Below are 16249 nucleotides of genomic sequence, written 5' to 3'. Positions count from 1 at the left end.
ACTGAACAGTGCACAATTAATCTTTCATATATAGTATACACTATGTTTGTTATAATTAGAGTTGCCAGCATACAGAATTCAGCTCTGAACAAAAAGTCAGTTTTGAGCGGTGAGTCTCTTAAATGCTTCTGATTGGCCATTGCGTTCCTGGAAATCAACACATGTGTCTGCGATTGGCTACATCGCTTAACGCTGCAAACATGTTATAAAAACAAACTCTGGCCTGTAAATAGTTTCTATTTTGTTTTAGTTGTTCTTATACATTTTTATTCATCTGTTGCAGAAAAACCAATTCGTTTTTATATGTTTTATTCATAGATACTTCTAGTTTGCGTGAGTCCAGCGAACCGTTTTATTCTCACTCAACCCGCACACACAGAGCGAGTGCATTACCGCCCGCGCCCGGCCATCAAATCTAGTGCCGCGCCGCACTTGGGAGTGCGCGTCTCTAGATCAAGGGCCCGACCCGGCCCGAGGATAGTGACGGGAAATATCGGGTCAAGTTCGGGCTCGGGCAGAGAATCTAAGCTCTAACAAGGAGGCAGCCTCTCGCAATGTAAAGTTAATGGATACGGTTGGATTGTTTTCAGATTAAGACGCGTGGCCCTCTGTCTCTATGCAATGGCGGCGGCGCTGACGCAGCAACGGTTGAAATATCTGCTAATGTTTCTACCTTTATGGCCCATCAACACTGGCTATAAATAACCGGATACTAAATGCATGGCGTACTGTTATTTTGTCTGGCCTCATAAACGCTAACTTTAACTTAAGATAGTAATGTTGACATTCATGTAACTTTTTAATTAACATTAGCTTACATTTCCCACTCGGTTAATATCTAGGGTGACTAACTATGGCTAAACTAACGTTAGCATTCATTAACATGCAACAATTCTAGCAATGTGAGATAAATAACTTACGGAGAGCCATTTATTGCCAAATAACGTTCAATATTGAAATATGGTTCTGTACCTCACCATTTCCTTTTCAAAACTCGATGTAGGCCAACAGTTAACGTTAATGTAACTTTAAAGTTATCTCTATGTTCACACAAGCTAGCTAGGAGACTAAGTTAGCAACATGCAGGTTGGACACCCCTATATAGCATAGTGTATGTTGATAATAAAACAACTAGATTTTCTGAACTGGAGTAATATATATTTAGCCATTAACGATATTTTGAGATAAATTGTGATAAAATAACTTCCGCGTCTATAAAGCACTAACCGGAAGTGACGATGGCCGAGGGAGTCTGGTCAAGTTCAGGTTACAATGGATGCGAATGAAGAAACCGAGTTCTCCGGTGTGGACTCTAGGGGATTTCTACATATTGAGTAATACATTTGGACCTTGCAATTTACTGGAGAGTAAGTATAACGTTAGCCTACGGGGATACAAAATCAGACGGGAGGAAGGCGGGAGAACAGTTTGAATTGAAATGCGGGGGAAACGGGAGAGTTGGGCTAGCTTCCTGCCAATAGCTATAGCATTGTGCAAACTACTAAATTCATTTCAGAAGGCAGACAATTACGTTACGACAACCTGTCCTAAAGCTCAGTCTCTCTCCCTCTCTCTGTATTATTATACTAAATAAATATTATTTAAAAATATTATACTATTATTATTACGAAATTACACAAATTAAGAGTTAAAATAATTAAAAGTAAGACTTACGCTGCTAAGTGCTCGTTTTCGTTGCACAGAATGTCTGCACTTGGTCCTCCAGTCCCGCCCGCGCCAAAATCCGGTGTAAACTTTGACGGTGGACTTGATTCCATCGAGTGCACCGAGGGAACAGCATCAGTAATCAGCCTCACGTGGTCCTTACTCCGAAATCCCATCCGAGACTCCAACAAACCTCCAGGTCGATAATTCTCCGGAGTGAAATGTGCGCCACAAACGACCGAGTGTGTGGTAACAGACACGGCAGTGAAGTCTGCTCTCTTCACCTGCACAAAACGCACCCAAGACCGAAAAGCCTTGTTTTTCCTAGAAGGAAAATGATGGACACGATGTCCTGACAGGCTGGAATTCGTGCAACCAGCACAAACACAATAATTTACCATTATGGCTTCTCTAAAACTTTGTCTCTAACTACATCAACACCCAACAATGAGAGAGCTGACCGCGAGCTATTTTATTTGCCTCGCCCTACGTCATATGACGCGTTGCTATAGCGGGAAAGGCGTATTCCAGAGCCTAGCACATTTTCATCAAAATCTCTACATCAAATGAGATTTCATTAGTAATTTCAACATATGTGTTTTAAAAGACCTCTGCAGACAATATAACGTTTTAATTCAGTTATAAATTCAACCTGCATGTTGCTCTTTAACTTACACCGTTAACATTACTCATTACAAACTTAACTTGTACATATCTGAAGATTTTTTTATTATTATTATCAGCTCGCCGAGAAATGTAAATGCCACAAAACAATACAAAAATACTTACATCGGTATCCAAGTCTAACTGCATCGTTATTCCCGCAAAAAGTGAGCGAAAAAGGGCGGACGGAAACAGCGTTTCAAAAAGACAGTGGCATGATGTGATTGGGCGAGACAGAAACAGCCTCGCCCAATTTTTATTAATTGTAGAGCGTTTCATATCTACCAGATAAAATATGTGTATTTATTTCCTCTGCCAACACAAATGTTTTCCCATCAGTAAATAACACATGTATGGTGTCAATTTATACAGAGCGGGAAAAAAAATTTTTTTTACACGTTGTGTGCTAAAATCTACACAACAGGTGTCAAAATGCTATCTACACAGTCACATGTGTTGTTTTTTGACATCTCTTTTTGCAGTGTTGCTTCACTTTTTTGCTGCTCAATCTTTTCCTTAGACTTCATTTCTATCAAAAAGTAAATCCTTCTGTTGCTCATAAGTCAAAGACATTCTGTTAGCCTGAACAGTAGACACTGTCTGTTCAACTTCAAGTATATTCGGTTCCATCAAAGCAGATCAAGATCGATTTTAAACTTTCCTTTAACCGTTTATCAGCAACAGAAAGCACAACATTATAATGATTCGCAAGCGCTAACAACTGATCCTTCGAAAACTCATTTAAAAGATATTCCGACTGATTACGAACAAACTCATCAATATTGGAAGTCATATTTTACCTTTCTGCTACCCCTAACAAATTAATAAATGATCGAACACTGATAAATGTATAGGCTACTATTTATACGCATTCAATCAGACCATTCAAATAATTTATAACTTACCGCATTCGTCTCCTGATAGCTCATTCCAATCAGCACGCAGCGGCAATTATATTAGTTATTTCCACAGTGTTTCCCAAATTCAAATTACAAACAAAACATATACTTACGTCCCAAACAAACTAAACAGCACACGCTGAACACTCGCTCCAGGGTTGCCAGGTCCCAGAAATATTTCAAACCCAGTGACAACTCAAAACCCGCCCAAATGTAATGAAAACTAGCCCAATTGCCCAGTGTCCAATCAGATTAGACAACAGCTGGATTCCCACAAAGGACCTTAAAATAAACTTAAATATATATATGTTAAGTTTAAAGTTTTGGCCTTTTGTCTTACCCAAATTCTTAATATCACACACTGTGTTTTTTTAAACACAATCTCATACAATAAAGGTCAAACAAGAATGTGCATTTCGTTTGATGTAAACTAATACCTTTCTTGGAAATTTCTTCCACAACACTTCCTAAATGATCAACAGTTTAAGTGCTTGAGTGACAAGCAACGTGGGCAGCCAGCTTCAACTCTGCCTCTTTCACAGCAACATTAGTTCTTAGAAAGGAACTGCCTGTGTCAAAAATGTTCTGGCATTTGAGAAAGGAGCCGCATTTTTTTTATGTTTTTCAGTCGCAGCATGAGCTACCAAATCACCGTGGTGAGTTCTGATTTCACATTTGTAATATTTCCAGAAAGCTTTTCTATCATCATTTGGAACACTTCGAATCCACTCCTTTAATCCTTTCTCTGTCTCCCATTCTTTGCGATATTTCTTTACATATTTTCACCATTTACCTGACATTTTTGAATGCTGCTTTTCCACGGACAAACGAACCGACGCTTCTACAACCTCTATGACGCTCTCATGTGACGTGATGTTTGATGTTACGTCAAAAACACATGTGACGCGTCTACTCGCCCGCCGCAGAAGTTGTTGCCAATTCCCGGGGATCAATACCCACTAATAAACGGTTCCCTTTTAATTTTTTCTTTGTCTAAAATTTTTTTTTTTTTTGCGGCCGCATTACATAATAAATATAGCCCAAAAAAACGCAACCCGCGACTCCTTTTTTAAAATAGCTCAATTGTGCGGGAAAACCGCTACCCTGGCAACACTGACTCGCTCACGGAGTCGGAGATAATAACCAACAAGTGTTTTTAATTACAATGAACGGCTGGACGAGCCCCCATATTTGTCACGGCCGGCTCTGAGCCGCGACAAATCAGGGAGGCAACGAGAACAAAGTCAGTCAAAGAATCTTTATTAACAATAAAGAATAACCTACATAGTCAACCCAATAAACATACTCCAAAAACACAGGCCTGCGAACATAACTTTCCAAACTAAACTAATACGCAAAGCAAGCAAATAAATAAATAAATAAATAAATAAATAAATAAATAAATAAAACAGCAACCCCAAACTAACATAAAACCAGAGGGTAACCGAAGCCCCTAAGGTCAGAGAACCATTACCTTTTATAATCCTCTGCAGGTGTTTCACATTAATCCCTTAGTAGGACGGGCCTAGAGGCACGTCACATCATTGTATTATTATGATTGTGTTACAGGATTGCCATACAGAAAAACAGAAAAACAAAACATTGATTCGTTATTACGTTTTTGGTTTGCCAGATTAAATGGAATAATCGGATGATCGGGACCCCATTCCCACCCTTTGTTACTAATTAATTTCCCATGGCTTTACCATGATCTTCCCCTGTGTTTGTGATTTCTGGATAGACATTTGAAAATTTTACTTACATTTAATAAAGCAAGTGCACTTCTTGTCTTTCTAGCTAAAATACATGAATATGAGCTTTAGGCTACTGATCAGCCAGACAGACCTTGATCAATATACAGAATACTCAATATATTGTTTTTTGCTATTGTACCAAAAGGGTGCAGAATTCTTTGATTTCTTGTAACAGATTTATAGACTTGGCCTGGCAATTCCTTCTTATACTATTTATTATTATTATTATTATTATTCAAATAGAAATCACAGGAGTGTCCAAATATCGCATAACTAACCCCCCTCCCCCAATCGTCATGACGCACGGGTTTGGCTTGATGACGTCATCGGCGCGCGTCCCGGCCGGACTAAGCATATTTTGGATAGGACAAGCGGTGGTGATTGTGTACACAAATATCCAGCAGTGTTTCAAAGTGTCCCGTTTCACCGTAAAAGCGGACAAGTGAAAAAACACGCGAACGGCCTGAGTGAGTTGACACAGTCCGCGGGTGAGTGAACGGTTTGTTTATAAACACTGGAGGCAGAAAGTTGAACTAGCGAGCAGGCTAACCTCAAAGAAAGTTGAACGTGTACAAAATAAATGCTACAATATCTCTGCGGCACTTCTCAGAATATCTCAAAACTGTATGCTCTGCTACATTAAGCATCATATGAGTTGTGTGTTTGTTAAGGTGGTTTGGGTTTGTCCAACTGCAGTTTAACAACTTGTTCTGTACAAATGATTAAAAAACGGATTTAGTGTTTAAAGTTTGACAGCTAGTTAAATGACATCTCTGAATGTTATCTGTGCCTTTTTGGTTAATTTGGTGTCATTGCTTAACAACATGTAGGACAGCAGCCACACTTGAATTAATTTTGTTTATTTGGATAAAATCAAGACTTCATCAGAGGGAATGTGTCAAAAATGTCTAAAAGGAAATTACACTTTTGGATTAATGCTTTGTTGACAACTATTGGCCTTTATTTAAAGAGCAGATTGGCCGATTTCTGCCAAATGCAATACATTTTAAAGACAGCAAATTTCCTAAAATGCAATGAACAGTTATGTAATAAAGGGTAAAATGCAAAGGAGGCGGCGGGAACCGGAAAAACCATAAAAATAATGTTTAATGAGAAATTAAAACATAAACATGAATGTACACACTGCAGTTGCATGTGGCTCACTCTCCGGAACTGCCGCGTCTCGCTGCATTTATCCCTCTTCTCGGCTGATAAGCCTGATTGGGGGCCAGACATGTGTCACCCCCGGTATGATGTACACCCCACGGGGGGGATGGGCAAAGCGGATAGAGAGAGAGAGAGGAAATGCCTGGTTCGCCGGCACCCTGATACGCTTTCTCACGGCCCTCAGCCACTCCCTAACCTCTGGCGGACGACAGCTTGCTCTACCCCCGGTGGACAGTAGTGGGTCCTCCGGCCCCATGCAAATGGTCATCAATGGGGGGTGGGGGAAGGCAGCGTGCCTCAGATCCTCGGTGGCTGGCAGCGACGTGTCCGTCCCAGGCCAGATGGCCGCGGCTGCTCTTGGGTTGGCTGGTAGTGGCGAGGACTCCACACCAGCGCATCCCTCCCCCTTCCCGGTCTTCGGCATCAATATAACATGGTTAAGGTTGAGAAAGGAGTAGGCGGGAACTGGCTGAACAGTCAAAATAATAGTTTAATGAAAACTTAAAAAGACATGCAACATAAACACACACATGGCAGCTGCATGTGGCTCACTCTCTCCCGAACTGCCTCTCAGCTGATTAGCCCAATTGGGGCCAGGCATGCATAGTCACAGCCCGGCCCCACCCTCCTCCTCCTCACAACTTATTTTACTCGTTATTTATTTAAAATTCACTATACTTGTATAAAACATTTGTGAGAGAGCCTTATTATTAATTTACATGGCTTTTGAATGAGTTTGGGACTGACATTGGAGGTTAAATATTGGCCGATTAATTTGCTGGACTGATATATCCATATATAGCTAACCACAACTTTGGATGCCTTGATCGACAGACATACAATCATCACTTATTGTGAATGTCTTAAATTCTTATTTTCCCCCTCTCATGGTGTGTAGTATGTTTTTGTTTCCATAAGAGATGCTTAAAGGATACAATGACAGATTTTATTAACCCTGTATGAATGTCTTTTTACCGGACTTGAAAATAACTCGTTTAAAGTATTCATATGAAAAAGTAATAGGCTAATACAGTACCACTGTTCAAATATACAAATGACAAGTCATAAGGCAAGTCATCTCAGTGTTTTGTTCTAAAAGCTTTCGACATTGCATAGATAAAAGTTGTCAGTGTTGAGTGTAGGGATAGGTCAGGTTGGTAGACTAGTTGTCCAAAAACCAACTTAACTAGTGAGTTCTAATTTAATCTAATGTAAAATGTAATTATATTTTTTTCTTTTACCTTTAATCTTTTTAGCTAAGTAGATATAAAAGGGATGAATTTAGACATGCAATTTCTCAGAGAGCATTAGCATAGTACTTTATCGTGCTAACAATAGTACAGTAAAAAAACTGTCAGAAGACTCAGCATGCTAAAATCCTCTAAAAAGTTGTGCTTTAAATGTCATACCCTCTCAACAATCAAAGCATTGTTTCTGACATAAATTCACACTTTCCACAATGCATTGTGTCTTGTGAGTGTTTGGTTTTTAAAAATAGTTAAACTTTTGAAAGTATCTCAAGGCCCCTGTGTTCCATTTTATTGCCTACAGCTGGTGTGCTGAGTGACTTCAGCCAGGTCTCCTAAGCATCCAAATTGGCCCTGTTGCTAGGGATGGTAGAGTCACATGGGGAATACACATAACCTCCTTGTGGTTGCTATAATGTGTGGTTCTCGCTCTTAGTGGAGCACGTGGTGAGTTGTGTGTGGATGCCGCAGAGATTAGCGTGAAGCCTCCTAACACGCTATGTCTCAGACACAGAGACAACTGAGATTCGTCCTCTGCCACCCGGATTGAGGCGAGTCACTATGCCACACGTGGACTTAGAGCGCATTGGGAATTGGACATTCCAAATTGGGGAGAAAATTGAATAAAAGAAATGCATTCTGTTTGAACTACCTGGGTTATGTTTACTGTGCAACAATGAAATTCACTGCTTAACCACCATAGTACTATGTATTGTTAGAGAAATTAACTAGCTTGTTACTACAGTTTCCCGAAAACCACATTGGTTCAACAATATAAAGCTGTCGTAAATGATGTTAAGCAGGCTGTGGAGTAGTTACTTCTGCAGAGGTCGAATGGATGTAAAATGTTTATAGCTCATTTACATGGACACCAGAAAGCTAATTATTGCAAGACAGCTGCTTAAGACATGAAAGTGGCATTCAAATTTACATGCACTGTGTAAGTGGCAGCGGCATTGCAATAGTGGGGTTTTCCTCTTACATCATACTTCGGGGTTCCCTGGGGGACACATCATAGAGCCGCTTTTGCTTAATCCTTTAAATGCATTACAAAAACGGTGCTCACATTTACATGTATTTTTACATTTACATTTATGCATTTGGCAGATGCTTTTATCCAAAGCGACTTACAGTGCAATTATTACAGGGACAATCCCCCCAGAGCAACCTGGAGTTAAGTGCCATGCTTAAGGACACAATGGTGGTGGCCGTGGGGTTAGAACCAGCAACCATCTGATTAACAGCCCTGTGCTTTAGCCACTACACCACCACCACTCCACACAATGTTTAGGTGCATACAAATGGGGTCAAAAGCCTTGACAGAAAGAAAATGAAAAGACAGAAATTAAGCCGTAGCGAAGTCAAATGACATCAACACTGCAAACTAACAAGACATTGTGCTTCTAAACACAAGTGGAGAGAGTTTCAACCATACAACTTTGCAATGTTGTTTGCAAATATTCGTTGCAACTACGGTTTCGGGATACACCAAATTGTTGAACTGTGTTTGTAACGATGGAACTTGTGACTACAGTTGGCTTACGATGCTTTTGTGAAACGCACCCCTGATTCGTTTAGAAATGTGTCTGATTGGTGTCTGTTGCATGTGACACTAAATCAGCATAATTATGCAGGTCTTTCTAAAGACAGACTAGTTGATTTTGAAAACATTTAGTTTTGTACATCCTTAGTATATTATTGTCTATTAACCACTTGGACTTCCATGAAATAAAGTTATAGAGTTTATATTTTCAATATTAAGTTGCGTTTCTAACTGCTTTACCTCAATGGGATCAATGGCTTCTTGTTAAATGTCCTGCATATAGGAGAGTCTAATGTCAGTTTTTCTCTGTCATTGTTTTGCAGTGATTGTGACTTTAGGCCTTGTGGACCCAGTCTTCATCTTGCTACTGTCTTATTAAATAATGGAAGAACCCCATGTTCACTGCATTTCCTGCATTAGCAGACGATGCATGGTCAAGCCAGAACCTGGCACTTCCTGTGATCTCATCACCTGCCCACTTGTATGTGGTGCCATCTTCCACGGCTGCAAGGCTTTCGAACACAAGCTGCTGTGCCCACTGGAAAGGGTACCATGTCTTAACCACAGCATAGGATGCCCTTTTACTCTTGCTCATGGCCAGATGGCAGAGCACCTTGAGGTGTGTCCCGCAGGTGTGGTGTGCTGCACTATGGAGTGGAACAGGTGGCCAGTGAAAGATGAGGATTATCGTTCATATGAGAGACTGAGTCAGGAAGCAGACGAGGTGGAGCAGCTTGACATGGCCCTTGGTCTTCAGGACCAGCGCACCATGTTAGCATCACTCAAGCTTGTCTCTCTGGCGCCTACTAGTGGCCCAGAGAAAAAGACTCTGGCAGCAGGACAAAGTGAAAAGCCTGGCATAGTTTCAGTTATTCAGGCTCCATCTGTGCACAAGGAGACAGTTGAGATGGAGCCTAGTACTGCTGGCTGCTCAATGGACAAGATTACCAATGGGATAAATGGCCTGAATGAAGAACATTGCAGTGAGCTCTACCAAACCACGGTAGAGACATCCAAAAGCCTAGCTGCTGCTCTCAACATCCTGATTCACCTAAATTCTTCAGAAACAGACTGTACGACCACTAATGCATCAGCTGAACACCCAGAATGCAATGGTGAACTGCAAGACACTGGGTTCATCTTTGACAAAATAGCCAATGGGGTCACTGGCCTAAAGGAGGAGTTACAGCCTCATCAGCACCAAACCCTAATGGAGATTGGCAGGAGCTTGGCCTCTGCCCTTGGAACTCTAGGTGATGCTGTTAATGGCTCTGAGCCAATTAGTGTCTCCAAAGTTAAGAAGATTGGTAAGCACAACCAGTCAGAAACTTTGGAGTTTGCAGATGTTGATATGAAGGACGTTACATCTGAGGTTGAGCTTGGGGCTGTGGGGGGTATCGATGGAGAAACATCTTCAGATTTTCTTGTAGAAGGTTGTTGTAATGAACTTCATGATGAGGCAGTGGGTGAGTGTTGTCCAGTTATGTTAGGGGACATGGAAAGGCAGGGTTTCTGCAACGGCTCTCATAGTATTGCAGATTGTAAATGTGAGGCACACCATCACATTATGGAAGCTACACAAGAGCATCATCGATGCCCAGTGTCCCGAGGTTCTTGGGAACTTGTTGGTCCTTTAATTCCCCACAGACCAGAGTTCAGACATGGCCAACACTCATTCTTGATCCAGGAGACACAAGCACCATTGCTGCAGCCAACCATACATGCTCAGGTTCTGACTGTCCAGAGAGACAGTCCGCTACCTGTCATGGCATTAGACTTTGAAGGCAGGGCTTTTGAGAGGAAACTCCAAAACCTTCAGTTGCTGCAAAATTTTATGCCACTTCCACTTAATGGACAGAAGGGGTCATTCACTAATGGCATCCCCTATAGACATTCATGCTGCAAAATGGAAGACAAAGCCGTGGATACATCAGATTTAAATCAGGAGCCACAAGACGACCCCATGGGCTTTAACGAAATTGACTTTACGGCTGCAGCTCTTCTCTTCTGCCTGGAGGAGTCACCACGAACTAGGAGGATATCTGACACAGTCTATGCATTTGGTGGGACACGTGTTGACTTCGGCACCCAAACCTTTAGTTTCCCTGCTGCCATTTTGGCAACAAGTACGATGGTTGGAGAGGTTGCATCAGCCTCTGCTTGTGATAGAGCTGCACCCCGCCTTTCACAACCAAGTCCGTTTTGCACTCTGCGGCTTGATCTGACACTGGAGCAGCTTGTGCCTCGTCCAAGCTGGGCTCCACGTGAGGGTTCCATGTTTACCTTTGAGTGTGGTCAGCTTTTCCGCAGAGAGGAGTTCCTCTCGCATTTCAGAAATGTTCATGGAGATATCCATTCTGGACTCAATGGATGGATGGAACACCGTTGCCCATTAGCGTATTATGGCTGTACATTCTCCCAGCGCAGATTATGCCCATCCACTCAAGGTTCAAAGGTTGTTCATGACCGCCACCTCAGGTCATTTGGGGTGCAGCTTGTGTCAAAACAAGTGACGGAACCTAATTGTGATCACCTGAGTGGATTGCCATTTGAAGTACTTCAACATGTAGCACGGTTTCTGGATGGCTTTAGCCTGTGTCAGCTGTCAATGGTGTCTCGTACAATGAGGGATGTGTGTGCCAGCCTGCTGCAGACCCGTGGCATGGTTGTGGTGCAATGGGAGAAGAAGCAATATTCAGATGGAAGACATAGCTGGCAGATAAAAGACAAGGTACAGTATGTCTGAACAATGACTGCATGCTGGTTTTTACTGACCATGTACATATTTCTTCTTGAGTCTACTCCTTTTTCAAATTGAGCAGGTAACATACATTTACCATAACATTTTTAGTGTCAAGCAGTTCCATAAATCCAAAAGATTACTTTTTTTGGTTTTTACTAGTACACTAGCATATGCGTACAGTCGAACGCTCTAGCCTTTCAAAATGTATTACATTTTAGCATCCAGCACACTACGACTGCTACCCGATACTGGATTTCTCTTCAGAAGTTTAGACCCATAAAGATTAGGGATGTAAATAAATATTGTAATGTTCAATATCATATGTATTGTACGATACATAAATAAATACTTAAGTGTGCTGCGAAACAATCTCCTTTCTGATGAGGCGGTGCTTAGAGCTCATAGGAAATCAGAGCATCTAGACCAGCGTTTCTCAACGGGGGCGGTACCGCCCCCTAGGGGGCGTTTGGACAGTGTTGGGGGGCGGTGTGAACGAGGCAGCAGAGAGGGGGCTCAGGCACAAATGGGGGCGTTACTCAGAGGTACTCAACAGGCGGCCTGCGCAAAAATCTTTTCAGCTCTTCTCCTTAGCCTATGTCTCCGTCTTGCTCGGATTACTGCTGCCACTTCACCAGGAGGATATGCCAGGAGAGCCGCTTCCTAAGTTACAAATGCTTTTAAGAGGCGGAGAATTTTCAGCGCAAAATAGAGGCGCTTTCACCGGCTTTTTCTGTACATAACGCTGAATACATAATTAGAGCATAATTAGTGCTCAGGGCTCACACTAATGACCGTAATTAATTAAAAAAAAAAGTGGCTGTTTTTGACGTCGTTTTTCTTCGGTTCAGTTCAGGTGGCCGAGCTGTTGTCGATCTTTGTTCGTCATTTGAAATCAAATGACCGTTTGTAGGCTATTCAAATTTGAAGCCTAGTATATATTGCCTAATTGAGTGCTGTGAACGACCGCTGCTTTTTCATTGGCCATTTAGGTTAGTTACGTTATTGTTCACGTGATTGGTTCATCTTAAAAAATTTGTGTGTGAGCCTGAATTTGTTTGAATTTCTAAATACATTTGCAATATCTTTCAAACAATCCATGTGTTTTTGCATTTTTTCAAAACACAATATTACTCAACTTGAGGCTTTTACATGTAGTTTAAATACAATAAGAAACTTCTGTTTCAGTTTTTTTTTTTACCAAAAACTCAGGCTTCAAGTATCAGTGTTGCAATTGTTTGGCTGTAATAGTATTTCTGAAGTGTTTTGGGGTTTTTTTTTTGGGGGGGGCATTAAGAGGATCATGAAGAGGTCAGGGGGGCGTTTGTTCAAAAAAGGTTGAGAACCACTGATCTAGACTATATAGGTGAGTTCAGAGCTTGAAGATCAATGGATGAATTTGCCAAACAAGGGTGTCATGTCCCAGTGCTACTGTACATCAAACATGGAGTGTTTATGCCGACATCACCATAACAATGTTATGGTAAATGATTTGTGAGGCAGAAACAGCAGCAGCGAGTTGCAATTAAAAGCCAGCCTCTCCCAGCCGACTCTTGAACGTGATATGCGCAACAAGACACTCATAACTATCTAAAAAACAGGTTATTCAAAAAACCAACAATGCAAGAAACTTGCGATTACGTAAGACTTGTAATTCTCTGCTTTTGATGTCGAAATGTAAACAGGTATGAGCACAACATTTGAACGCACAGTATAAGCCAGTAAGACTGCGGGTAAAATACATATGCAAAGTGAAAACAGGGAAGAGGGCAAAAAAATTACGTGTGCTTACGTATTGTTTTTTTTTTTTAGTTCAGGTTCCTGTTTTTTTTTTCTCCACTAACATTAAATATATATATTTTTTCCTTGCCACAGTCACCATTAGCTTGCTCACTGGAGACTCTAAGGCATGATATTCCGTAAAGCTGCTTTGAAATTATGTATATTGTGAAAAGTGTTATTCAAAATAAAATAACTTAAAATGTTTTTCTTGAGAAAAAATTGTTGTTGAGTTCATTCGTTTTTTTTCCTCATAACAATCAAACAAAATAAATGCATATTTTTATTTTTTTATTACAGAGCTCTGCTTTTTGTTGCCAATGTCAGATACTGTTGTGTCATTTAAGATTTTATCGTTAGGCTTCTGCATCGCATCATATTGTATCGTGAAATTTGCGTGTCTTTACATGCCTAATGTATTTAAATAAAGATGTATTTATAACAGTCTTTCAGGCTTAATACAAAGGGAGGTATCTCCTGACCTCTTCACACACACACACACACACACACACACTTGACTTGCACATCCACTGTTGTATTCACCTTCATTTCCTGCTGTTTACTTGTGTTTATGACATTGGCTTGCACTGCTTCATAAAAGCAATTGCCCAACTGTGAGTGTTGCCACCTTGTGGATCCACTAAATAGTACAAACAATTCCAGACACATATGCTGTCTATGTGAGCAGAATATGCACGGAAAATTGGGCTGTATGTGTACAATGCTCGCATACCCTGTTAATGATGAAATTAGGTACTTGGCCTTATATACACTAATGTACATGTAAAAACCTAAGTATTCTCTGGGCTTAAGTAACTACCCATTTATTTTTTTTTCTTCAGGTTTGGCGTTTTAGTACAGCCTTTAGCCCAGTTAATAGATGGGAGTTTGCGAACATCTATAGCATGGCAGACCACCTGAAATGTTGTCCATTCAATGAAGTTCTCCGACAGGTGGAGGCTGTTCCATTGCCCTGCATGTGCACAACCAGAGAGCTAACGCGAGACGGCAGATCACTTCGATCTGTTCTCAAACCAGTATGATAACACAATGGAAACTTATTTTAAAACATAACTAAAACACTACAATATCTAACCTCTTCTATCTAACATATACCATCACTGTGTAAATAAAAATGGAAACAAAATATTTTTTAATTGTTAAGATTATTTTTGTATTAATATATCAAAGATTAGTTTGGTCTGAAAGTGTGTGTGTGTGTGCGTGTGTGTGATCTGATGTTTCATCCACTAAATATGTTCTACTGACACACACTCATGCCTTTGTATCAAGATCAAGGCGAGGATTGGTTTAATGTAGGGCAAATTTTGGAGAAACAAAGCTTAATTTGGTAGGATTGAATAAACCTCAATCTGTTGAATAGCACTTGATTTATTTTTTTGACACCAAGGTAATTTCTGCAACATTTTACAGTTAGCAGATAGTGACTGCAGATTCCCATCTGTACATATTAGCTCTATTTTAAATTTGCATGATTTGGTTGAAGTAACTGACCTTTTGGAATAAACTCTGGATCAGTATTGCTCCAGTTCATCGGGATTGACTTTGCAAACAGGTTTGCTACACCCTTTTCTTAGAGCAGCTGTCTTGATTTGGAATCCAGTTGGAATTCAAGGTCTCCATTTTACAATCCATGAGCTTGTATTTAAAAATTGTAACAGAGCTGTCCTGGTGTATGATTCTATTACCTTGTCAAAGGGTAGGGATGTTTTTTACATTAACAACCTAGATCAGTACTTTATTAATGAAAACACTTAATGTAAGCTCTCCTGTCCAACTGTAATTATAATCAGTATTAAATTAGCTAGAAATGGCACCAGTCACCTTGTGTACAGCACAGGACACTTTGGTTCAGTTTCCAATACTGTATCACAAAATATCAGTTTGCCAGGTTTGCATGCCAACCATATATCAACGTTTAGCATCAATAGTTGCACTTTAATGAAATTCGCATCTCTGAACGTTACCGTGCTTCCCGTTGATTAAGAGTCAGGAAACGTTTGGGTAACATTACAATTGAAGAGCACAAAAAAGCTCCATACCACAGACACACAGTATGTGATTTGTGACAGTATAACCTGTCAGCATATAAATGTGTTGTAAGCAATTTGTTAAGGCAAATATTTGATTGTGCAGTCTGCAATGTGAACATAATTGTGCCTGAAATTAGTGTTATGGATGCTAACAAATGAGTAGAATTGCCAAGGAAGGGTTTGTTTTCACCATTATCTTTAGTGAGTTTATGGAAAGCTATGCACTGTTAATGTGTTATGGAGTTGTTTTAGGCTTCTCAACATGTGTCAGCCAAGTCTATGTTATTTAAATTAAGTTTGTTTTTTTGTATTCAAACCACACATTGTGTTACTGATCTTTGTATAGCAAGATTGAAGTCTGTTTTCTGATTATTAATTTGAATATAAAGGAACAAACAAAGAAAGAAACTGTCTGTGCAGAACTGTTGCTTGTAAATGCATCTGCTTTTTGACTTTAATGAATTAAAAATTATATATATTTTATTGTCTTTATTCTGGCTCAGTGTTTTTCCTCTTTTATGTATAAGTATATATATATATATATAAGTATATGCTTAAAGACCACATCCAAACCAAACTTTTAACAGGTTTACTTGAGGGAAGTGTGTCTGTGTGATTCATTCTCTGAGAGTATGTTGGTCTTTGAGATTAATGATTTACTGTAGCTTTTGTAAGTTTGCGAGCAAACAAAGAAATAATAAAACATTGGCCATGTAAATCACAAATCACATCTAAAGG

The 16249-nt window shown here is 40.2% G+C and overlaps 1 protein-coding gene across 4 annotated transcripts; it reads left to right on the top strand.

Moving 5' to 3' along the window:
• Positions 1 to 438: 438 nt before the first annotated feature.
• On the top strand, positions 439 to 15942 carry LOC127628651 (F-box only protein 30-like). Of its 4 annotated transcripts, none has more exons than XM_052105427.1 (3): positions 439 to 556; positions 9262 to 11669; positions 14300 to 15942. In XM_052105427.1, the coding sequence occupies exons 2-3, from the start codon at positions 9321 to 9323 to the stop codon at positions 14498 to 14500; spliced, it is 2550 nt and encodes an 849-aa protein (XP_051961387.1). In that variant the 5' UTR covers positions 439 to 556; positions 9262 to 9320; the 3' UTR covers positions 14501 to 15942. The 4 variants fall into 4 exon arrangements, with proteins under 4 accessions (XP_051961387.1, XP_051961384.1, XP_051961386.1 ...); XM_052105424.1 differs by lacking the exon at positions 439 to 556 and adding an exon at positions 1251 to 1367; XM_052105426.1 differs by lacking the exon at positions 439 to 556 and adding an exon at positions 3797 to 3883.
• The last annotated feature ends 307 nt before the right edge of the window (positions 15943 to 16249 follow it).

The sequence above is a fragment of the Xyrauchen texanus genome, chromosome 35 (assembly GCF_025860055.1).
Source record: "Xyrauchen texanus isolate HMW12.3.18 chromosome 35, RBS_HiC_50CHRs, whole genome shotgun sequence".
NCBI lineage: Eukaryota > Metazoa > Chordata > Actinopteri > Cypriniformes > Catostomidae > Xyrauchen > Xyrauchen texanus.
Note: the sequence above shows the minus strand (reverse complement) of the source record. Positions and strands in the feature narration are given on the sequence as shown.

Bases quoted from the DNA above. Each gene is read 5' to 3' on its own strand.
- LOC127628651 (XM_052105427.1), top strand. From the start codon at position 9,321: ATGGAAGAACCCCATGTTCACTGCATTTCCTGCATTAGCAGACGATGC. The intron at 11,670-14,299 runs GTACAGTATGTC...TTTTTTCTTCAG, and splicing joins GCTGGCAGATAAAAGACAAG to GTTTGGCGTTTTAGTACAGC.